The 24,649-nt window shown below is 49.5% G+C and overlaps 1 protein-coding gene across 1 annotated transcript in view; it reads left to right on the forward strand.

Moving 5' to 3' along the window:
* Positions 1-24,649, forward strand: part of PAX2 (paired box 2) — an 80,823-nt gene that overhangs the window by 51,228 nt on the left and 4,946 nt on the right. Inside the window, 2 exon segments of the mRNA XM_024253780.2 lie at positions 8,462-8,637; positions 11,000-11,126. Coding sequence (XP_024109548.2) covers positions 8,462-8,637; positions 11,000-11,126 — 303 coding nt within the window.

Genomic DNA, 24,649 nt, shown 5'->3' on the forward strand with positions numbered 1-24,649 from the left:
GGCATAGCAAGCCTGAGGTCAGGCAGGCCCACAGCCACCCCAGCCTCCCCCGTTTATAAACTCACTGAGTGTTTAGAAGCTGGGCTTGGTCAAGTACAGCAGGTAGTTTCCCAGGGCTAGAAGGCTAGAAGGCTGGGCAGAACCTGGTCTTGCCCCAAGCCAAGGTTTGGGCCAGATTTCCAAAGCCTTCTTCATGTCCACCTCTTTTTTTTTTTTTTTTTTTTGGACAGGGTCTCACTCTGTCTCCCAGGCTGGAGTGCAGTGGCATGATCTCAGCTCACTGCAGCCTCCACCCCCAGGGCTCAAGTGATCCTCCAATCTCAGCCTCCCAAGTAGCCTGGGCCACAGGCACATGCTACCACACCCAGCTAATTTTTATATTTTTAGTAGAGACGGAGTTTCACCATGTTAGCCAAGCTGGTCTTGACCTCCTGCGCTCAAGCAATCTGCCCACCTCGGCCTCCCAAAGTGCTGGGATTACAGGAGTGAGCCACTGCACCTGGCCCACTTTATACCCACCTCTTGAGCTTGGCTTGGGAACTGTGGCCAGGCCAGACTCACTGAATGTCCAGTTTAAAGATGGGAAGCAATGGGGCATATCATCCATCTCCCTGGACAAGCAGTGTCACCATAGCTCCTTTCCCAGCCCGGCCCTCTGAAGCCCCTTCCCTCCTCTCTCCTTTTTCCTATCTATTCCTCCCTCACTCCCGGAATCCCACTTCCCCCTCATCCTCTCTTCCTCCCTCCCTTCTCCTGTCTCCCTTACCTCTCTCTTCATTCCGGAACACTCCTTCCTTTTCTATCCTCCTCCACTCTCCCTTGTGAACACCGCCCCTCCCCATCCATCAATCCTCCCTCCTCTCCCAGTCTGGACAGCACCTGACCTCTGGGGAGCCACCCCATTCCTCAGCTCCCAAACCTCACTCCCTGTTCCTAGTTGGACCTCCACCTCCCTGGTCCTGCTGTGCCGCCGTGGGGGTGGGGCTGGGGCTGCACAGGCGGGCTGCCCTGAATGACAAGTGGGGATATTGATCGCGTTCTGAACTCAGCCCAGCCGATAGAAGGTAATTAATGACTCCATTTGCCTCACTACCGAGGAGAACAATTGAGTTTGAAACTGCAACAACTGGCAGCTGGGAAGACTAGGGGGCAGCCTGGGGGTGAGCCCCTCAGAGGCAGAAGTAATGTGTGGAGTAGCTAGGCAGAGAGAGCACCCTCTGAGCAGAGGCCACCATCAGAACGGGCAGAGCCCCCATCCCCAGCACAGCTGGCCCCTGAGCCCCACTGCTCCCCCAGCCCTTGAGGCCTGAGGCCCATCACCCACTGTTCCACCTGCCTCCACGCTTTTCTCTTTTCTTCCCATATCACTTTTTGAGGTCATTTTCTGCCTGTGGATGAAGACTCAGTTTCCCCAAGACTGCTTCTTGCCAGCTGTGCAATCTTACACATATTTTGAACTCTCCCTGAGCCTGTTTCCTCGTTTGTAAAATTGAACTAACAGTATCACTTTTGCAAGAGTTCTGTGAAGACTGTGGATAATGTGTATAAAGTACCTTGAGCCTGCCCAGAACACAGTAAGTGCTCAGTAAATGATGATGGATCCTTGACAGAGAAGGCAAACGTGGTAGAGTGGAGAGAGCTTCGGAGTCCGACATCCCTGAGTTCACATCCAGGCTCTGCTGCTTCCTAGCTGTGCAGTGTTGAACAAATAATTTTGCCTCTCTAAGACTATTTCCTTTTCTAGAAAATGAGAGTAATAATAAGTACCTCGTAAAGTTTGAAGAGGTTGATGAGTGTAGGTGAAAGCCCTAATATCATTACTTTCTCAATAGACAGATAGATGTTTGTATCTGAGCTTAGAAAACTGAAGTTAGTGTAATTCTTTTTTTTTTTTTTTTGGGACAGAGTCTCACTCTGTCACCCAGGCTGGCATGATCTCAACTCACTGCAACCTCCGCCTCCTGGGTTCAAGCGATTCTCCTGCCTCAGGCCTCCCGAGTAACTGGGATTACAGGCGCCCACCACTACGCCCAGCTAATTTTTTGTATTTTTAGTAGAGATGAGGTTTTACCATGTTGGCCAGGCTGGTCTCTAATTCATGACCTTGTGATTCACCCGCCTCAAGCCTCCCAAGGTGCTGGGATTATAGGAGTGAGCCACCGTGCCCAGCCAAAATTAGTGTAATTCTTTGCTATACTTAAATTCTTCTCAAATACCTCATCTTGCTTCCTGGGATTTGATGGGCAACCCCATTCATCCCACCCTGATTTTGTAGACTTTGATGAGCCTTGGTGCTTTCTGACCAAGGAAATGACATCATTTCATTTTCATTTTCATTTTCTTTATTTTTCTTTTCTTTTATTTATTTATTTATTTATTTTTTGGAGACAGGGTCTCACTCTGTTGTCCAGGCTGAATGCAGTGGCACTATCTTAGCTCACTGCAGCCTTGACCTCCCAGGCTTAAGCAATATTTCCGCCTCAGCCTCCTGAGTAGCTGAGCCACAGGTGCATACAACTATGCCCAGCTAATTTTTTATTTTTTGTAAAGGTGAGGTCTCGCTATGTTGCCCAGGCTGGTCTCACACTCCTGGACACAAGCAATCCTCCAGCCTCAGCCTCCCAAAGTGTTGAGATTACAGGCATGAGTCACTATGCCTGGCCAATTATTTCATTTTATCTATTACCACCACCCCCAACTGTTTCTTGTCCCTTGCAGTGACCCTTCTGTCCCTAGCCCTGTTCCCAAGACAGTGTTCAGGGGGTGTCCCCCTCCCCAAGCTGCTGAGACCCCACTGGACAACTCCATTCATGACTGGCCAGTGCCAGGGCCCTGACCTGGGGTGAAGGGTGTGAGATAGGGCCCAGCTCCAGGGCCACCCAGGAATAGATGGGGAGTGAGCGCAGGGCTGAATGAATGAGGAGATGAGATCTTTAGATTGAGGAGTAAAGACATTTTTAATAGTGATTTTAGAAGTAGCACATACTAATTGCACAAAGTCTGGATGATATGGAAAAACTTAGATGAAAAGAAAATAAAAATTTCTTGTGATTGGGAAGTAACCGCTGTCACCATGCCGGCAGCTCTCCTTCCAGTCAAGTTGATCTTTGGTTTTGGAGTTCTCTTCGTTTGCCCGGAGACTAGGGACCTGCTGCCAGTAGCCCCACACTCTGGGCTCTGGCTAGGCAGGCAGCCACTCTGTCCATCCGTTTAGTCCACAGCTGTCGGGGCACCTGCCCTGTGCCAGGATCCCCAGCAAATGTCCCCTTGAGCCAGTCACTTGCCCTCGCTTCACCTGCACCTCATTTACTCTGAGCCTCAGTCTCCTCCCCAGTAAAAAGGGATTAAAATCCCTACCTACCTTGGAGAGTGGTTGGGAAGCCCATATAACCTAAGATCTATGAAGACCTTTTGTTAAATGCTAAGCAAATATGAAACAGTCAGAGAAGAAGACAATATGAGCTTTGTTATCCTCGAAAGAATCATCTATGTCAAAGTTTTGACTCAGCAGTTTGTTTAATTGAATTAATTTATTTACGTACTATCCATGTTCCAAAAAGACCTGTGGTAGCTCACCCCCTTGAGAGTGCTCATGCCACAGTGGACAGAGCACCTGGAATGGCCCAGTCCTGGGAGTCCCATTCCCCAGTCGTGTGACCTTGGAAAAGTCACTGCCCACCCCTGCTAGTTATGGTAACATGAAAAATTTGGACCAGACATCCCCTAATCATCTGGGCACAGTCTGCACTCAGCCAGCACCTGTGCCACAGGCTGTAGCCTCCATTTGGGGAGGGTGCCAGGCAAAGAACGAGGGATGCCGAGAGGAAGGCTGTGCCCTGGATGGAGCCAAGTGGCCTTCAACTGGGCCCACTGTGTTTGGCACCCAGGCTGCAGAGTGAAATGATTTAGAGGGCAGGCTCTGTACTCAGACAGACCCAGATTCAAATCTGGCTGTCATTTACTAGCTGCATGGCCTTTGACAAGCTACTTAACCTCTCTTTGCTTCAGCTTCCTTATCTTTAAAATGGGTATCATAGTACTTCCCTCACAGGGTTGTCGGAAGAATTAAATGAGCTCTGTAAATAACAGCAATGGCGTGTTATGAGTTCTTGATGCTTGTGAGCTGCTACAGAATGGGAGCTGGGCAGGGGGCAGACGGAGAATGAGGCTGAACCCTCCCTCTATGGAGACTGACTAGCACAGGGTCCCTTCCTTGCTCTGTTTCATCTTATTAAACCCACAGCCACCATATTTTCCAGCCCCAATCTAAAAATGTGGCCAGAGAATGGGGAAGAATACTGGAAATCAGAATTGCTCCTGAAAGCCCAGGACACGTGACCAGCAGCCTCCAGCCCTCTTGGTGCAGGGAGTTCAAATGTAGATGTGTTCTCCAGGCCCCAGTCTCAAGCAGCCTCTGCCACCTGCTTTGGATGGCAGCTCAGCAGCCCCGGGGTTAAGTTCTGCTGCTCACCAGGAACACAGTATTCTCTCTATTGGTAGAGGCACCGGAGATGGGCAGGATGGTGTTGCTGAGAGTGGGAAAGGCCTGTGCGTCAGAGTTGATGCTGTTAGAGGCTAACAAGCAGTGGGGATAGCACATCTTTTGCTAGCCAGGGACGTGTGGGGCTTACCTGATGAGAGACTGGGTGTCCTGGGGTGCCAGGCCAGTCAGGTGGCCAGTCCCAAAACCTTCTGCCAGAGGTATGGCTTTGAATACCACCCAAGAGAGTCTGAGTACCTACTCGGGGCCATTCCTGATTCTGGAGTCGCAGAAATGCATTAGTCACGGTCCCTGCCACAAGGTGCTCTTTGACTGGCTGCTGGGCATGGGGGCAAAGGGGCTGTTGGGTAGGGGATCTTCTTTGGAATGGATGGTGTCTAATCACTCACGCGCTTTCCTTCCCTGCTCACTAGATTAAGATCGGCTTTTACATCCTAGAAACCTAGATTAAGATTGGCTTCTGCTTCCACCTCTGTTTCAGCCCAGCTCTGCCAGACAGCCCTTAAACAGCTGGGCCTGACAGTGGTCTCTTTCTTCCTCCTTGTCGTCCCATCTGAGACTTTGCCCTTGGAAAGTCCCATGCTGAGCTCACTCCCCATCTTCCCGGGAGAATCCTCTAGGTGGTCAGCACTGACAGCCATCTTCCTTCTTTCCTTTTTGACTCCTCCTCCTTTACTCTCTTCTTCTTTTCCTCCTCCACTCCTTCCGCTGCAAAGCCACTCTCATCCAGGCCCTGGGCACCAGGTAGCAGGACACTCATGCTTCAGCGAAAGCAGAGCCAGCTGGTTTTATTCCTGCAGTAAGTGTCCTCACCCCAGCCAGCGCTTCCAGCTTCTGGTGCGGAAGGCTTCTTCCCTTTCTTCCCCTCCTTCTTTCTGCCCTTCCCTGCCTCTGGGCTTCCTCCTTCCCTGAGCTTATCCTCCTTGGACCTTCTGATCCAGGGCTTCTCCCAACCTCCTTTCCTCATTCCCTTCCTGCCCTCTTTCCTTGCCTTCATTCCTCCCTTCCTTCCCTAGCTGATGGAAGGTTGCCACCCCCTCCTCTGGAAAGAGCCCGTGAGAGCCTATGGTACGTGTGGTGGATTTGGAGGGCTGGCTGGCTGTCCCCCATCAGTAACGCCGCCGCTGCCGTCTCCTGGGCCCTGTGGTTCACCTCCCTGCTCCCCATAAGTTTCTTTGTGCTCCTTTGCCATTCATCATGACTGCTGCCTTCCCTCTCCTACAGGAGTTCCTGCAAGCCTCCTCCAGCCTCTCTGGGGGGCGGGGGTTCTCCGCATGCTTTCATCACACCACTTTGTTTTCCTTCTCCTCTAGCACCTCCTTTCTCCTCCCCACTTCCCTCTCCTCTGCTTCCCCGCCTCCCACTGCCACCTCTTCCAGTAGCAGGCTTCCTTAGCCTTTGCCTCCTTTCCCTCCCCCTTCCCCTCCTTTGCTGCCTCTGTAATCTGTCTTACCACCAGGGCCTGAGTATACAAAAAAATAATAAATAAATGAAAAGGTCAGTGAGTGGAGGGAGCAGCAATAACCCCTAAAACAGTACTATCAGTGGAACATGATTGATCAATTGAATTCCATAGCGGCTGAAAAATGTGGGATTAAGTAGTGTATTATACGCACAATGAGTTGAGGCATGATGTTCATTTCAAGTTCATTTCGCCGGCCTCTGCCACCAGATCAGGCAATCAATAGGGGCAGCAGATATCATATATCACCTCTCTGCGGGCCGGGGAGAGAGCACCATAATCTCTCGCAAATTTAGAGTGACAGATTTGTCAAGATCTGAAGGGCTCCTGAATAAATGAAGGCAAAGAGACTCCTCCAGCCAGTGACCTGAGGACAAAGCTTCAGTTCAGCCCCTACACACACACACACACACACACACACACACACACACAGAGTGAGCCAAGCCACACACAGACAGGCATGTACAGAAATCTACACAGAGGCATGAGGGGAGTCCTGCCACACATGCACACACATAATGTGTGAACACACGCTCACAAATACACACTCTCTGCCCCTGCAATAACCATATATGAAGATATCTGATGCTTTCCTCAGCCCTGACAGTCCGGCTTCCCCAAAAGGTAGGAGGGCTCCAGGAAGGGAGAATCAAACACAATAGGACACGCAAGTAGCTACAGGGAGTGAAATGAGGATGACGGCACATCCTGAAAAAAGAAGTAGGCACAGGAGAAATGGGGCATGTGGCCTCACAGTCCTCATGCAATCACACACAGACACACACATCCTTTCAGGAAGCTTCTCATTTTATTTCCACACACACAGACCCGTGTTTATCTGGATGTTTATTTATGTACAAGTGCATAGACACGCAATACTCACACAAAAGGGAAAAATAAATTTACCACACTTCTACTTTCAACTCATATGTTGATGCACACATCCCATAAGACTGAAATGATTCCAGAGCCTTATGCAGAAAAAACCACAACCACCAAGCTTTATGTCCATGGAAACAAATACCATTGAAGCTGCTTCTGTCTGTCTTCTTCAGATGTGGTCCTGGTCTTGATCTCTGTCTCTCTCTCCCACTCTTTCTCTCTCTCCTTCTCTCTGTCCTCTTTCTCTCTCTCCCTCACACACACACATACACACACACACACTTTCTTTGCTTTCCCACCCCCTCCAGAATAGATATGGAGGGAAGATGGGAGGTCACGTTAAGAAAGCAGACCCCATGCTCTGTCTGGGAGCCCAGCAAGGGAGGATGGCTGCAGGTTGAGTTAATCAATATGTAATATTTTCTATGGTCTCCTGAATGATACTGTATGGTGTTACTGTATATAATGCAATATTGATTATATCATATCGCATAATCACCTATAAACTGATATATATAACAGTCCCAGAGGAACACCCTGGGGCCTCCGGCATGGGCTGGCCCCAGGCCCAAGGCTCCTTAGCTGGTCTCGGGCTGAGAGAAGCCTGGAGTGACCAAGCTGGTATGGGGTTTGGGGGGGAACCCCACTTTGGAGAGATGCAAGGTGTGGGTTCAGAGAGAGGCAGCAGAGCAGGCACATTGCCTACTGTACACCTTGAAAACTCCAGGGAACCGACGCTGGGAGGCAAGGATAGGGCAGGGGTGAGAACGCCTGAGGAAAGGGGACATGGAGACGGGATTGGCCTGTAGCCTCGGGGGAGCAGGCACCAGTGTGACAAGTCTCTGCTCCCTCTGGAGACTTGCAGGAGGAACCAGGTGACCAAGAAACTGGCTCCTGTAGGAGGCTTGAGCGTGGGTCCAGGTTGGAGACAGAGGCCGAGAAGGTGGCCAGGGCATAGAGGCACCCACAGGGGCCCTTCTGTGGGCTCTACCCAAGCGGGAGCTTTGCTGTTCTAGCGACACCTCTTTCCTCCCGCTTGCTTCCCTCTGGCCTCAGTCCTGGCCCAACCCAAGCAGAGTGCCTCAGCTCTGCCTCAGAGCCCCTCCTCCCTTGGGGCGAAGTTGATTACTTTACCCAGTCTCCAGGTTACACCCGGCCTTGGAAATTTGATGGTTTTCAACCCTTGGAATTAGTGGAACTGAAATTCATCTCAGAGCCGAGTTCAATTCTCCACAGGCTCAGTAATGCCAGTGTGAGACACCCAGCTTCTTTCTTCCCCAGGCTGGCCCTGGCTTGGGGGCAGGGGGTGGTTCAGGGAGACATGCCCCAGGGAGCTGGCTCCACCTCTGCCTAATCCTTCTTGACCCCACAGTGTGACCGCTCCATCTCTTACCAGGTCCTCAGGTCCTTCTCTTCCCTAGGCTTCCTCAGCCAGATCTCTGAGACAGGGCCACCCTCCGGTGTCAGCCCCGCTGGCCCAGGGGCTGAGAGTGAGGGGTCCCATACGGGTGCAGAGCTCCAGGGCCCAGAACCAGATGCCCACCTCTTTGCCCTGTACTGTTCCTGTGCCTCTGCTGGTCTGGCGCTAACGCCCCGAGTGTCCATGTGTTCTCCAGATGTGTCCGAGGGCTCAGTCCCCAATGGAGATTCTCAGAGTGGTGTGGACAGTTTGCGGAAGCACTTGCGAGCTGACACCTTCACCCAGCAGCAGCTGGAAGCTTTGGATCGGGTCTTTGAGCGTCCTTCCTACCCTGACGTCTTCCAGGCATCAGAGCACATCAAATCAGAACAGGTGAGGAGGGAGCTTTCTGCTTGCAGAAGTAGAAAGAAGCCAGCATAGCAAGGCCTCTCAAAAACTTGTTCACCAAACACCACATGCATAGCCAGCATTGTATGTGTTACACACATGTGTTCTGTGTGTGTGCAGTGTGAACAGGCTCACACAAGACAGTATGGTATCGTTAAGACAAATCATTATGGTCTATATATAGTAATTAGAAATGATGAGTTCTGAGTGCAAGAGTATGGCCTTGGGTAAATCATCTCTGTTCAGAGCCTCAGTTTCCCCATCTATAGAGTGAAGGGCTTGGATGTAGGATTTGTCAAGTCCCTTCTAGCTCTGCTTTTCTGTGGTTCTTGCATGGAGTACTCAGGAACATCCTCTTGCTGTGTCCCTTGCCCATACCCCCTCAGGGTCCTACAGAACGTCTATGCTAGACTGGGGAGCTCTCCATGCCCAGTGTCAGGAGAGCCTGCCTGTGCCTGCCTCCTGCTCCCCAAGCCAGCAATTCAGTGGAACCCTAGGTAGGCTGGCAGCTTACCACTTACACCCAACACTTTCTGCAGACACTGAGCAGCCCAAGACACACAGCATGGGGCACAGCACGCAACACACCAGCAAAACGCACAACGCAGAAACCACCTCCAAACTTTTCTAAGTGCTGGTGTGCATGTACTCACACTCCGCCGTCCACCTGCTCCCCCACCCACAGCCCACGGTACTGTGCTCAGACACCACTGCCCAACTGCTCCCTCACCCACAGCCCACGGTACTGTGCTCACACACCACTGTCCACCTGCTCCCCCACCCACAGCCCACGGTACTCACAGCTAACCCCGGCAGCCGCATGGAGCCAGTGGGTGTGTGCTGCCCCCAGATCACCAGCTCAGCATACCCCTAGCATATGCCTCCACCCACATACACTGGGTGGAGCCCCCAGCACACCCGCTCACACGCAGGGGCACACTCCCATCCCTGCTACACATGCGGCCCAGGCCAGGCCCACAGTCACAGCACAACACAGCATTGCTGTGCTTGCACGCATGCACACACGCACCCACACATGCACGTCAGTGCAGCCCCACAGCGTCGCATGCTACAGTTCCACTCTAAGACTCCAACAGCTCCCAGCCACTCGCCTTTCTCCCCGCCTGTCCTTTTATCCCATAAGCTGTTTGTCTTCATAAAACAAAAATCAAAAGTCTTTTTAAGGTGCCCTGAGCCATAAACCAACAAAGGAGGAGCTGGCCGAGGCGGGCGGCTCAGTGCACCCTCCCTGAGTCCCCGGCTGTATTACAATGAATAACCTTTATTTACTTTCATTAGACTATTAAACACCAGCACAGTCATTTTTCCCCCTGAAACTCGGAGCAGGGCCCATAAAGCAAATCCGAAGCCTAATTGAGTTCATTTTAATTTCTCTCCGATCACAGCGAATTACTCTGGTGATAAATCAGGGGGCAGCTTCACCCCCAGTAGAAGGCCTAATTTGCAGCTAATTACAAAACTGATTTCTACAGGAAGATCAATACTAGAAGGAATTGGAAATGACGAGGCAATCCTGTCCAGCCATGGAGGGGAGGGGGTACTCTGGGGGGGGCCAGGAAGCGGAAGGGAAAAAAACAGACCCGAAAGAGCAGAAAATCAGTTTTAATTTAACGTAATATTAATCAGAGCAACTTTTCCTGCTTTGTGCAGGCTCCTAGTCTGCCCAGCTCTGGGGTCTGGCTTGGCCGTGGCTGCAATAAAAAGGCAATTACCCGAGTGTTTCGGGCAGGACACCCTTTCAGAGTCAATGACTGGCCCCCTCCTACCCTTCTGTTAGCCATGTGGACTCTCCCCCTCCCCAATTTCATACCCCAGTGCACAGGCAGAGAGCGAGGGGCCCATGGGGCTGTCATTGTTTGTTTTTAAAAAAGGGGCGCCCATACCCGATCAGCCAGCAGTGCCAGGCTGAAGGCCCCACTAGGCCCTTCCCCCAGCTACTGGCTCTGCCAGTCATGTCATGGTTCCCCCCTCCTCCCCAAGGCTCCTCGACATCCCATGCCTCTCAACAAGGGTATCCCCACTACTACACCCTACCCTCAGGGGTGCTTAGGCAGGAGATGCTACAGAAACATAAAGGGTGCTGGCATTAAGTGCCCAAAATGTGTAAAGGGTGCTGTGCCTCCAGTTTCACCAAGTCAGATCTACTCCTACCTGCACAAAACTTGCCATCATCCGCCAAGCCCCCCTCCCGCATCTCCCCTCTGCCCTACCATCTCTTTCTACCCCATCTGGGCGGGCTCCCCTGTTCCTCCTCCCCATCTGCACACCGAGCCCTTTCTCTGTGCATGCATCAATAGAGAGCTGTCACTTTTCTCTCTTCTCCCAGGGGAACGAGTACTCCCTCCCAGCCCTGACCCCTGGGCTTGATGAAGTCAAATCGAGTCTATCTGCATCCACCAACCCTGAGCTGGGCAGCAACGTGTCAGGCACGCAGACATACCCCGTTGTGACTGGTAAGCGGGCTTCCAGGAGGGTGGGGGCACTGTGTTCAGTGGAGGGTGCCTCAGCCCATGCCATCTGAGGCCCAGTGTGATGAGCAGGTCCCTCACCATGATATTTGCAGAGAGAACAAGGCTTCTAAAACCAGGGTGCTTCCTGAACAGGGGTGTGCAGATGTGGGGAGAAAAAAACTGGGGTCAGGGCATCTGTGGGCTTCAACCTGGAAAGGCTGATGCTAGGAGGGGCTGTTGCCAGTTCTTCCTCCTGTCCTTTGCCTCTCCCTTTGTCTGTTTCTCTTCCCTCTCCCAAGTTGCCCAGAATCATGAGCCTCTTCTTAGGACATCTGCAGAAAGCAAATAAGCCAGGCTGGTGAGAGTGGAGCATGGGTACCCAGTGTCCAGCCTCCACACTTGTGTCTCCAAGGCTCCTGGGGGACCCGCTTACCGCTCCCTCCAGGTAGCATGGGTGACCATGGCTTTGGGCTTGAGGGCATGGCACCCAGCTCTGTGGAGTTTGAGATGAGTACAATTATTTCAGCCTTCCTCCTGCTTCCCAGAGAAGTCACTGACACCAAGGCTTGATTTCAAGGCCAGGTAGGATCAGGCTTGCCCCACAATCAAATGCAGAGCTAGGGGCGCCATGGCCAGGAGCCCCTACAGATGAAGAGCAGCAGGGCCAGTTAGTTTGGAAGGGGAGGTGGAGTCCAGGGAAGGCCGCAGAGCTCCAGGCTGTGGAAGGCGCGTGCCACTGCAGAAGGGTTTCCAGGCCAGGAGACTGCCCAAGTGGGAGAGACACGCATTGAGGTGTTATTAAAATTCACCTAATTCTTCTGGAGACACTAAAGCCAATGTGCCGTTTGTTCCTTGGGAGGCAGGATGATTGAGAAGGGTCTCGTTGGGGATTGGGAGACACTGTGGCGTTACCTGCAGAGCGAGGCAAGCGGAGGTGGCCTGCGGACCCGGCAGCGGGGCTGCAGAGCCAGCAGCAAAGGCAGGGAACAGGCACGGCCCACTCTAGGACTGGGCCCTGGTTCTGCCTGCAAGCTGGTCTAAGTGCAGCTGCATTTGAGCCTGAGCTGGGCTCAGTGGCCACCCTGAGGTGGCCACCTGGGGGCTTAGGAGAGCCCTGTCAGCTTTCCCAGCCTCTCCCTAAGGGGCTGTACTGGTACAACTGTTTCCAGCCTAGATCTTTGGCTAGGGAGTCAGAGGTTGAGTTCTGGAAGTGTTGGAGACCTGGACTGGGCTTTCAGGAGTGACGACCTTAGCTGGGTTAGCTGGGCCAGGACATAGCCCATGACCGAATGGCCCTCAGCATGAGCCACCCTTCGCCCAGCTGGGAAGCTGTCTGACCTGCTAGGTATTCTGACCCAAAGCAGAGAGACGGCCCAGGCCAGGCCACCTTTCTCCTGACCTGCTCAGAGGTACAGTGGTCACTTCCCAAGGATGGCCACTCCAGGCACTGTTCAAAGAGAATCCAGGAGACTTCTCTAACCACATCTGCTGCCCAGTGCTCAGACCATAGTCCAGAAGGCAAGGACTTCCTGGGGTGGAGATATGGATCTTCAGGGTAGGGCTCCTGCCATAGGAGACCCAGGGGCTGGTGCAGAGAAGTGCCTCCACCTTGAGCAGCCGCCACCCGCCTCCCTCCCATGGCCCTGGAACAGTCCCAGCTCAGCCTGGGAACATCTCTGGCTGATCCATCTGGATCCAAGTGTGAGAAAAGTTCATTTCAGACCCAGCTTGACATTCCCAGGTGGCAAGTTAGCACTAACATCTCAATCTGTATGCGACATTTCAATCAAGCGAGGAGTAACAAAAGCAGAACCATTAACATTCGGAGCTGTTCACCAGTGGTAATGACGGGGAAACTCACTTAGAAACTGGAAATTACTAAAAAGAGAGAAGTGTGTGGAGAGGTGGGGGAGGGAAGATGGGGATAGGGGTAGGGAATGATTTTTCCACACTTAGGCCAAGATCCAGTGTTTGGATTAATAGTGCCATTACCCAAGAAAGAGCTGCAGATTATGCTCATTCTTAAAATGTTTTTGCTGGCAATTAAACTGCTGCAGTTATTGATCTTTGTTGATTTTATGTCCTCTTAATTTGCATAATCTACTAAAGATGAATGATTTATGATGTGTTTATTATGGGGACAAACAGAATTTGCTAGAGGTACTGTCAAGGTGAGCAATGGGGCATTGCTCAGAGACTCCATGGGCCATCTCAGCAGTGGGTCCAGCGTGTTGGCCTTCAGGCCAGGATGTTGTGGGTAGTAGTGAGCAGTGATGCAAGGAGAACAGAAACAGGAGAGTGGACTTCGGGTGAGTTCTTCTAGAAAGATGTTGGCATCTGTGAGAACTGGGCTCCAGGCAGAGCTGGAGTGTGGGAGAGGCCCTTAGTGTATTTGTGGACATTGCCCTCAAAGAGTCTTTACAAGCTTATTTTCTTGGCAAATATTAAGGGCTTTGGTGGGAGAAGAGAAAAGGAGGCTCTTTTAGGTGGGTAGGTGATTCTGGGGAGGTGTGTACTAAAGGTAAGGGAGCTGTTAGGTCACCCAGTGCCCATAGCCTGGCTTAAGAGTGCCAAGGTGTTCAAGGAGCCCTCTTTATTCTCCATGTCTCAGGCACCCTGCTCATCTTCTTCCCCAGGACTGATGGCTATGGCTGCAAACCTTAGGGGATGAGGGAATGCCCTAGCCCAACCTGAAAAGCCAGACCTTATTGAGATTCCTGCCACCTCCTGGCACTGGAGGCTGATTTCAAACTTCACCAGCCACTTGATGCAGCTATTCCACAAGGTCAGGACTGAGAGGAGAGAGGAGCCTGGACTGTTGTGTGGAGTGGAGAGTGGGGCCCAGTGGGCCAGGACACAGCTAATCACATTGCAAGCAAGGGTGGCTGCCAGAGGCTAGGGCTCAGCCCCATAGCCTCCCCTCCCCACCTTCCATCAGGGAACCAAGGAAAGAGACTGATTTTGCTGGGTAGTGTTTGCAAGTTCTGCCGAGATTTTAATTTCACTGCATCACAACTCAGCAAGCTGCCAAGTCAAGCTGGTTATTTAAATTTATCACCCACTTTCCCTTCCACCGCTGGGCTGCTCTAGCTCAGCGGCATCTCTTCTCTCCAGCCCACGGCTCTAGGCTGCTGGTCTGGAACGGAGCCAAGTCTCTCCTAAGTGATAAAGAAAGAGGGACCAGCTACATGAGAGAATGGGTCATGGGCATTCTGGCCCCAGGCTTTTTCAGGTTGGCTGGCTGTGGCTGGTACCTCTCATCACCTTCTTGACCCTCCAAAGGAGCCCAGGGGGGCTGCCATCCACCTCTCAGTAGTCCCAGGGCCCTCCGGGTCAGGGCATCTGCAGTGAGGACTCACTCCAACTGCATGCTAGAGGCTTCATTCCTTAAAGTCTCCCATCCCTGGTAGAAAAGATAGTCCCTGCTCCCCACAGCTTTCTCACCTTGACCCCCGCCTCCCCATGTCTGGCCGGGGCTGCAGTGACAAAGGAGCATGCAGAGACACTGGCAGTGATGTTGATCTAGGAGAAGACGAGAACTTACTCCAGGATTCCCAAAGTCACTGGGGATGTTTCTGAGCATTAGAGAGTCCCTTGACACAGTGCAAGTCCACCCCGAAGGAGAGAGCCCAGATGCAAGGAAAGGTGCTGGAGAAGTCAGAGACTGCAGTTCCACGCTCTCTAGAAAAGGGTTGGCCAATCTTTTGGCTTCCCTGGGCCACTTTGGAAGGAGAAGAAATGACGAGTCATACATAAAATCCATTAACACTAAGATAGCTGATGAGCTAAAAACAAAAACAAAAATAAAAAACCTCATAATGTTTGATGAAAGTTTACGACTTTGCGTTGGACCACATTCAAAGCTGTCCTGAGCAGCATGTGGCCTGCGGGCTGTGGATTGGACAAGCTCGCTCTAGAAGCTAGGGAAAGCACCAGTCCCTGGAGCCACTGCACCCACAGGCCTCACTGGCCTCGCCTCTAGTGGGCATTGCTGCCGCGCACTGGCAGAGCCTTGAGCAAGTGCAGCTCTCACCGCCCTTGTTTTAGTCACAGAGAGGTAAAGGAGGAATGAGATTGATGTCTGGGACCCAGGCAGGCTACCTCACCAAAACATAACTGAATAAAATATAACAACAAAAATGTTAATACGCAGCAAATCTCACTCTTTGGTGCCAGAAATAGAGGGGAACTCAAAGCCAGATCAGTATTGGAGAGGCCGCCGGCATCACACTGGAGGGAGATGCTGACTGGGAGAGGATGGGGTTGTAACACACCAGTCAGGGAATATGACTTTGGGAATCAGGAAGCCAGAACTCAGTATCATCCTGCATAAAGCGAGGAACAGAACAGGGATCACACTGTCCGTGAAAGGCAAACACATACACTCGTCTGAGTAGCCCAGGGAAACAAGGAAGCGGGCAGCAGGGAAGGTCACCATGAGACATGGAGACCCCAAGCCTGATGCCAGATCAGAGTCCAAATTTATACCATGAGTATGTTGCAGGAAACCCAAGCCAGGATCTTACATAAAAATTTCTACAGGATAGTAACCCATTCTGAAACCTCACCAGGAGCAATGACAAACCTTCTTTGTAGAGACATTCTACAATCCAGGGCACATGGGACTCCCACAGAGGGAAGAAAAAAACCCCACCACTAATGATGGGCTTACTGTAAAAAAAAAAAGTACATATCTCATGTGAATACAAACTTTCAAAAGGGAAAGTTAGTAGAAGCAATAAACAGAAGTTAACATCCCCCCAAGAACTGGAAACAATAGAATAATCTAAAAGCGCTATAAACTCAGCATGTTTAATATTCTAAAAAAGATCAAAGAGGCCGGCGCAGTGGCTCACGCCTGTAATCCCAGCACTTTGGGAGGCCAAGGCGGGCTGATCACGAGGTCAGGAGATCAAGACCATCCTGGCTAACATGGTGAAACCCCGTCTCCACTAAAAAAAAATACAAAAAATTAGCCGGGCGTGGTGGTGGGCACCTGTAGTCCCAACTACTTGAGAGGCTGAGGCAGGAATATCACTTGAACCCAGGAGGCAGAGCTTGCAGTGAGCTGAGATCACGCCACTGCACTCTAGCCTGGGCGACAGAGTGAGACTCCGTCTCAAAAAAAAAAAAAAAAAAAAAGAGATCAAAGGAGGTATCAGTTGTATCTTTATCACAGATCCAGATCCCCCAGTCCCTTCCCACCACTGCTCACTAAATTGTCAGATAAAGGAGATCAAAAAGGGAAAAGAATGAGGACCATACCTATAGATTATTGCTTTGGGGTCCAGGAAGCATGGAAAGAGCTGAGCCTCAGGCAACTCTGAAAGTAGAGCCTGTTCCAGGCTTGTCCAAGCTCCCAGACTGCTAAGCCTCAGCAGAAAATCTTATATTTTCTTTGGGAAAATGTCTGAACATTAGAGAGCTAGAGACGGGGACAGTACCTTTCTCCCTAGTGGGGTCAGGGCAGGTGGGAAGCCTCCATAGCTTCCCCATCCTGGTTGGGGGAAGGTGGTTTTATTCAAGAGCTTGGGAGAAATGTCTCTTAATTCCTGAAGACTGCAGTTTTGAAGGAAGCTGTAACTAAGATCCAGGAAGAGATGTGGATGCTGCCCAAGAGGGAAGTGCCCAAGGCAGGAAGAGGGAGCAGAAGAGACTGGTCTCCCAGAAGCTGGCTGATTTGAGCAGAGGTAGGGGAGGCCAGAGAGGCAAAGTTCACAGCTGGACAGCAGCAGGGACCAGTGTGAGCAGTGTGGATGTAGCTTCTGAGAAAGGGTTGCCAACTCTCAGAAGCTCGGCCTCCTGGCCCACATCTGAGATGGTCAGCAAAGTGGCCTTTTAGCAGATAGAGGTGTGGACCCTGGGAAACCTCCTCCTACTACTCAGGGCATCCTGAGGACCTCCAGGAACTGCCTCTTTCCTGTAGTTAACAACCCCCTTCCAATGCAACTGCATTTCCCTCCATAAAACAAACAGCTTAGCCCTTGGCCAGCCCCTGGGGGAGGAGAGGGCAATAAAGACTGAGAAATGTTTCTCAAGGAGGCTGGGAGTCTCCTAGTCTTGTCTGTCAGCTCAAAGCCCCTGATTAGCTAGAGGAATTTAGGGCACAGACATTACAGTTCCTCTCCTTGAAAGGAGAGGGCTAGGACAACTTCAGACGTGTGGCAAGTCAGAGATCCCTTTACTGTGGAGGCCAAAGCAAGCCAGAGGGCTGCTCCTCAGTGCTCACATGCCCTAGACCCTTCCTTTAGGCTGTGAGGGTCCCAAGAAAAGAGGCTAGCTTCCTTCAAACATCCCTGAGTCTGCTAGCCACATCCCCAAGGACCTCCAGCCCCCAACCTCAGCTCTGATTTAATTACGGGGGCATTTCCATAGCAATGAGACATTGACAGATATGCGGCTGCTCTGGGCCTGCAGCCTAGGGAGTCATTGGATCAGGCCTCTTTCCCTTCCTCCTTTATCCAGTCCACTGCTAGAGGTAAAGGATATGGAAAAGAAGAGGCACTAATCCACTGTCAGGCCATATTTGACCAGAGTCAGGCCATATTTGACCAGAATAAAAGCTGTGGCCATATTTGACCAGAATAAAAGCTGTGCCACCTCAATCTCAGGTCCCAATCCCATGTCCTTGTCTGTGCCTACCGGCCACCCTGTGCTGGTGGGCTGCGCTCCCCAGGAGGGTGCCATGGCAGAAGTACCCAGGCTGAGAATGGGGCTGCAGAGGGAGGAGCATCGTAGGGAGGGTGACAAAGGTAGGAAGGGTTTGGGGTGTCTTAGCAAAGATGTAGTTCTGGTGTTTTCTATGCTGAGCTCAAATTTGGCCCTTAACCTTGGACCTTTCTTCTTACCTCCTCCCTTCATCTCTTCCCTCTGTCCATGAGACCCAAAATCCTGAACATGCCAAATGGAGTGCTTATTCCTCCAAGGATGGCCTCACTTGTTCATCAGAGATCAGAGAGAGAGAGAAAGGGGCCAGTCTGAATTTGAATCAAAATATTTTCTAAGAAATCAATGATCTTGCTCTCAAGTGCATAACAGTAGCCAACTCAGGCCAATAAAGGATTGCCCAGTTGAGAATGCTGGCCACTGCTTTCATGATTCGTCAGGTTACGGGGACCCTTTCGGTTTCTGTAGATGTCATTTAGATACTTGATGTGTCCCACAGGGGAATTCTCCAAAAAAGAGATCTCCCAGCACTAAGCTTTTTAGTCCGTTGTTTGGTACTTTTTAAGAAGAAAATGTGGGCTAAGTAAAAGTAAGGTCAGTCAACCCAACATTTTTTGAATGACCGGAAATCCTAAAGACTGCTGTCCCAATGAAACAGGTATGTATTGGTACCAAGGGCTCAGAAATGTCCCAGTGGCCTCAAAGCCACCTAGGCAAGACCTGACAACCTGTTTCCCCCAGAGGGCCCGCCACCTCCAAGGTGACAGGAAGACCCCCCACTCCTTTCCCAGGGTAGCCAGAATCCCTTCCACCTCCACAATTAGCTGTAGCCTCAGGACAAACAAGCCAGTGCTTTTGCAACCCTGAGCTTTGGGAGACAAGCTCCGCCACTATTGTCACTTCTGAGAGGGCTTTGCATGCCTTCAGCCTGAGTCCTCCCCTCTTCTCCCCAGTGGTGGTGACGGCTGGGCTGGCAGGCGGGGAAGGAGGAAATCCTGCAGGGCTCGGAGAACAGCCTAATGCTGCAGAGGCTTAAGTGGCCGTTTTCCTTGAGATTAGGGTTTCACTTACACAGAGCGCCTGAAAAACACTGCGCTTTTGGAAGGATTAGAGCTGACAATTCAGTGCTCTCAGAGAACAAAATAAAGCCAGAGAGGAGCTGGGAGGCCTGGAGTATCAGAAGACTGTGCAAACAGGCTTAACCTCTGCCCACCCAGCATGAGGGTCTCTCATGCTCTGAGCCCATCTTTGAGCCTGGGCCCAACCTCTTGAGTGCCAGCACCTGCCCAACTCCAATCTTCATTTGTGATTTGCTCATGGAGCCAGAGAAGGCAACACAGGGACGTTGCCTTCTGGGAAGAGGACTGGGAAGTTGCCAACTGGGAAGAGGACTGGAAATGTCTTCCCCTCTCTCTGAGCCTCAGTTTCCTCCTCCGTAAAACAAGGGAGTCGGACTAGAAGATAGCCAAGTTCCTTCTCAGCCCTTTGAAAATGTGATTCTCCCCAACACTCCCTAGTGTTATCCTAGGATGCTGAAGCTGCATTTCCATCCGTGGTCCAGTTGAATTGGAAGGAAACCACCTCTTGTGAGGCCCTGAGCCAACAGGCTACACAGCCCAGAGGAGGGCGGGGTGCTGGGACAAGGGATGGAAACAGCATGACTGGTTGTGTCCGGCCGGTTGGCTGTCAAGGTGTAGACCTCACTAAGCCCCTGCAGATCTGGGTAACATCCCTGCCTAGGACACACCAGGGATTCAAGGTGTCCGTGGGAGCTGAGATCAGCGGGCAGAGCAGCCACCCTGAGTTGCAGGCACAGCCCCCTCTGCTGGAACCTGGAGCAGGCAAGCCTTAGGTGGGGTATGGGGCTGAGGCAGAGCCTGGGGCTGTGGGCCGTCCCATAGTCCCTTCTGCCCTAGAGGACAAGTCAAATCCTGAGAGGATTTGGAAGCTTGGGAAATAAGAAATGAAAGGAAATATGTAGATAGTTATTTTCCTCTCCTTTTAAAACATCTTGTGTGGATTTAAAGTTTGTTACTTTAGTGTAATAGACATAAGTTGAATTGGTCAAAGGTGTTCATAATTGTTATAGTAAATACCAATTATGCATTGATATATTTAGGCAGCAATTACAAATGTAATAACTGTGTATTCTTGTAAGTATTATAAATGCCTATGTCAAATGCAGGCACAGACTGCCAGCCTTGAAGAAATCTAATGTCTTCATTTTCGCTACCTTATGAGAAGCAGACGGAAATTGAGGATAGGGCAGTAAAACAAGAGTTATGTTTTCTGGCCTTAGGGTCCTCCACAGTGTCAAGTGGGTAGCAAAAGTGCTCATTTTCAGAGAAAGATGCTGAGGAAAAGCATCTCTGAACTCCTCAATAGAACTTTTGCTGTATAAATCTATGTCTAATAAGTCTCATCTGAGCCATGATGAGCAGCAGTTTCTGCTTCTTTCGTGGCTTCCTTTTTATTTCCTTGATCTTCTGAATGCTGACATTTTCCTTGACTTGAGATAAAACTCCCTGCTACTTCACATGTTATTTTGCTGTGCTTTGTATCATCCTGTTTATTGATACAATTCAAGTAGTTGCAAACAAATCAGTGTCTTATGCCAAAGAACAGGGCTCTTTCGCTTTTTATAAACCGTGCTTATTAATCTTTAAGCCATATTTTTTGAGAATATGATAAAAGTCATGTACCATCTACACAGAAAGATACAGATATATAATGTCCATAACATTTTATGTATAGATTTATATAGACCCCTTGAAGTGATCTATGGGTTCTTGAGGGATCAGTTAACCCCAATTTAAAACCCACACTGTAAGAAAGTGGAAGAAACTGAAACACATAAGAAACAAGAAGTGACAAGATGTTCTGTTATAGGAAGGATTCACTTAGCATGATCCCATATTACTTTCCTGGACCAAACACCTATCTATTTTCTGGGTCTGCACTATTTGAGAATAATATCATTCCAGGATCAATTCCCAAGTATACAGCCTGTTCTGTAATCCAGTTTCTGCCATCTACTAGCAGTGAAATCTCAGACGTAATATTTGGCCCCTCTGAGTTTATTTCTCATCTATAGAATGGGGATTAAAGGCCGGGCGTGGTGGCTCACCCTGTTATCCCAGCACTTTGGAAGGCCAAGGCGGATGCATCACCTCAGGTCAGAAGTTCGAGACCAGCCTGGTCAACATGGCAAAACCCCGTCTCTACTAAAAAATACAAAAGTTAGCTGGCTGCAGTGACAGGCGCTTGTAATCCCAGCTACTCGTGAGGCTGAGGCAGGAGAATCACTTGAACCTGGGAGGCAGAGGTTGCAGTGAGCAGAGATTGCACCACTGCACTCCAGCCTGGGAGACAGAGCAAGACTCTGTCTCAAAAAAAAAAAAAAAAATGGGGTTTAAAAACATATCAATGGCTGGGCCCAGTGGCTCACGCCTATAATCCCAGCACTTTGGGAGGCTGAGACAGGCAGAGCACCTGAGGTCAGGAGTTGGAGACCAGCCTGGCCAACATAGTGAAACCCCATCTCTACTAAAAAATACAAAAATTAGCCAGGTGTGGTGACAGGTGCCTGTAATCCCTGCTACTTGGGAGGCTGAGGCAGGATAATCACTTGAACCCAGGAAGCGGAGGTTGCAGTGAGCCGAGATCGTGCCACTGCTCTCCAGCCTGGGTGACGAGAGCGAGACTCCATCCCAATAAAAATAAAAACATCAACATCATAGGGTTTATATGAAGATTAAATGAGATAATACATCATATAAAATGTTAAGGACACTGCCCAGCATATAGAAGGTGCTCAATGAATGCTAGGTAGTCCTGGTGCAAGTAGAAACACAGCTCTGACCTTGAATCTTAGACCTGATGGTGAAAGTGGCACAAATTACCCGATGACTACAATTTTTCAGCTTTCTTAATAAAGTCTTTCACTTTGCTTTTCTCTGTACTTGTAAGAGGAGCTGCACTTAGATTCTCCAAAACAGTTGATTTGATCTGGCCCATTTGGTAAGGAATGTCTGACGAAAGTGCACTGTCTGATGCAGTTGTAGTGATTGCTGTAGAAATTGGCTTTAGAATCTTCAGGGACTTCTGCAGTTGAACTGAGAAGACATCCTCATCAAGTACAGTGCTTTGAACACTTCTGGGGACTTTAAGATTCTCCACTATCACTGTTTCTTGAAGACCCTCTTTGTTTTTCAGAAAACTCTCGCAGGAGATTAATACTCCACCCCATGGAGTTTTATTATAGACTTTTGGCATTGGGATTTTATTCTCTGAGTCCTTTTTATCCACAGCCATGACGATATGAGACTTTGTTTGTCAGATGACTTCTTTTCCTTTTCTTTGGCTCTTTTGGGGAGTATCTGGCTTCATGTTATTAAAAGGCAGTGTGGTATAAACATGGCTTCAAATTTTGGCTGTATCATTTACTAGCTGTGTAGTCATGGGAAAACTGTGATGCATTTTTGTGCCTTCATTGTCTCACCCTTGAAACAAGGAAGTTACCTCATCATCTGGAAGGCTCTTCATCTTTAAAAACTTTGTAACCTTGGCCAGGTGCGGTGGCTTACGCCTGTAATCCCAGCACTTTGGGAGGCCAAGGCACGCAGATCAGTTGAGGTCAGGAGTTTGAGACCAGCCTGGCCAACATGGTGAAACCCTGTCTCTACTAAAAATACAAAAATTAGACGGGCATGGTGGCACACACCTATAGTCTCAGCTACAGGCTGAGGCATGAGAATCACTTGAACTCAGGAGGCGGAGGTTGCAGTGAGCCAAGACCGCACCACCGCACTCCAGCCTAGGCGACAGAGCAAGACTTCATCTCAAAAACGAAAAACAAAAAACAACTTTGTAACCTTGGAAAGCAAGCATCCAACATGAAATGCCCATCTTCTTGTAATAATATGTGGGGTTTTGTCATTTGTAATTTCTGATGCTGTTTTTATGTTACTGGCCATTGTCAGTGAGCAACAAAAATCCTCTACTGCTTTCTGTTGGGTGGCACATATTTTATAACGGATGTATTCTGCCACATAGCTGTTTTCTCCTTTTTCTGTGCTTTTGCTTGTTTGTATAAAGGAGGTGGCTGTGCTGTTGTACAGTTTTAGAGTCTGTCTGCACTCCTATTTTTCCATCCATCTATAGTACAGCAAGGCCCAATGCTCTGTCGATTCTTGCTTGAACAGATTCCATTACCCATTCATATTCTTTCACTAAAAGAGGCTTGCTCAAAGAATGCTGCTGGGCAAATGGTATGACAGTCTTAGTAATTTGAAAACTTCTTGCAGTATGTGTTTTCCATTATTGACAATGGTGTTCCAGAAGAATATATGGCTCTGACAAGAGTTTGGTCAATTTTTTCTGCTCTTTAGGTGTCACCTGTGTGCTAATGAAGCAATTGAGAGTGCTTTGTATGCAGTGGCCAGCACCTTTGTTGGCTCAGGGGTCCTGAACAGGGTACCCCTTTGTGGAGATACTGGTGTTATAGACTCCGCAGCAGCAGGTGCACAGCTGTATGCAGAACACGAGGAAGCTTGCCTGCTTTTTCCTTGTCTTGGGACTCTTCTTTCACATTTTAAAAATTTCTACATGGCACTGCCCAGCTTCAGTTTTCTAAATAGAATTTGGCAATGTGCCTTTCAATCAACTGTTCAGTGGGTGACTTTCAGCATGCAAAAGTTCCTACCTGAGGGAAGTTGCCATTTTGCAAGAGAGAAAGCCAGTAGAAATAAAACTTTCCAATAGGACTGCATCCAAGTTAGCTGGAAACATCTTTCTAGTCATCCAGCCTTTCTTCCTTCCTCCTGAAGTGAGGTAGGAGATTCTGTGACAAAACCTTAGATTATAAGGAATTCATGGTGACAGGTTGTGGGAATCATGCAACTGAAAACCAGAATTCAGATGCATTTAAATTCCTGTTTATTAAGAAAGAGGCACACCCCTTTTCCTGCTGCTTTGCAGACTTTATGATGACAGGGAAGGAGGAATTAGGTTTCTATATCTGTTCAGCTTCAAAACTTCTGCATCTTCCCTAACTCAATCCTGTCCTGGGCCTTTCTTTTTTTTTGACCAATAAATGCCATATTATTAATCTCTCTAGGAATTGATTTTGATGTTGCTGTCATTGTCTACTTCAGGTCCACTCCACTGAGAGACAGTCAGGAGGAGTGTAGCTTTCATTGACAAGAGAAGTCAATAAAAGAAAACCCACATCAAAGCAAACACAAATCCTTTCTTCTGTCTCTCTAGGAGTCAAAAGTGATCTCTCGTTTGGCAGTTCTACTCTGCTTGTTCTCGAGTTTTAGGAAATGGAAGATATTGGCTATATTAGACAGGTATAGAGGAAAGTCATTCTATTGCATAATAAAGTCACAATATATGAGTCCCTCACTGTAAACCTCTTATCAGCCTATAAAAAAATCATCATCTATTGTTTAAATTGTTTTTTAAAGAAAAAGCATATTCTAATATTTACATTTTATCCCAGCCTTTACTTCTTTAATGAGACCAATATACATGAAACAATAAAAAAAATTATAACCCATCAAGAATTGGCTGTTAAGTGCAATAGATTGATGGAGGATTAATCAGCAAGTGTTTATTGAGCATCTACCATGTTCCCAACTATGCAGGATAAAGCAGAAGGCAGGGTCCTGCCCTCAGGTTGCTTATAATCTGTTTGAAGAAGCAAGCTATGATATGAAACATCAGGGCTGATATATTATGAAATATAATGGCATGGTAAACCATGCAGCACAGATGCTGTGGAAGTTTAGAAGAGAGAAACTTCCCTGATGGGTAGAATGGTAGGGATTTTAAGGCTTCAGTGGGGAAGGAGAGGA

The sequence above is a fragment of the Pongo abelii genome, chromosome 8 (genome assembly GCF_028885655.2).
Source record: "Pongo abelii isolate AG06213 chromosome 8, NHGRI_mPonAbe1-v2.0_pri, whole genome shotgun sequence".
NCBI lineage: Eukaryota > Metazoa > Chordata > Mammalia > Primates > Hominidae > Pongo > Pongo abelii.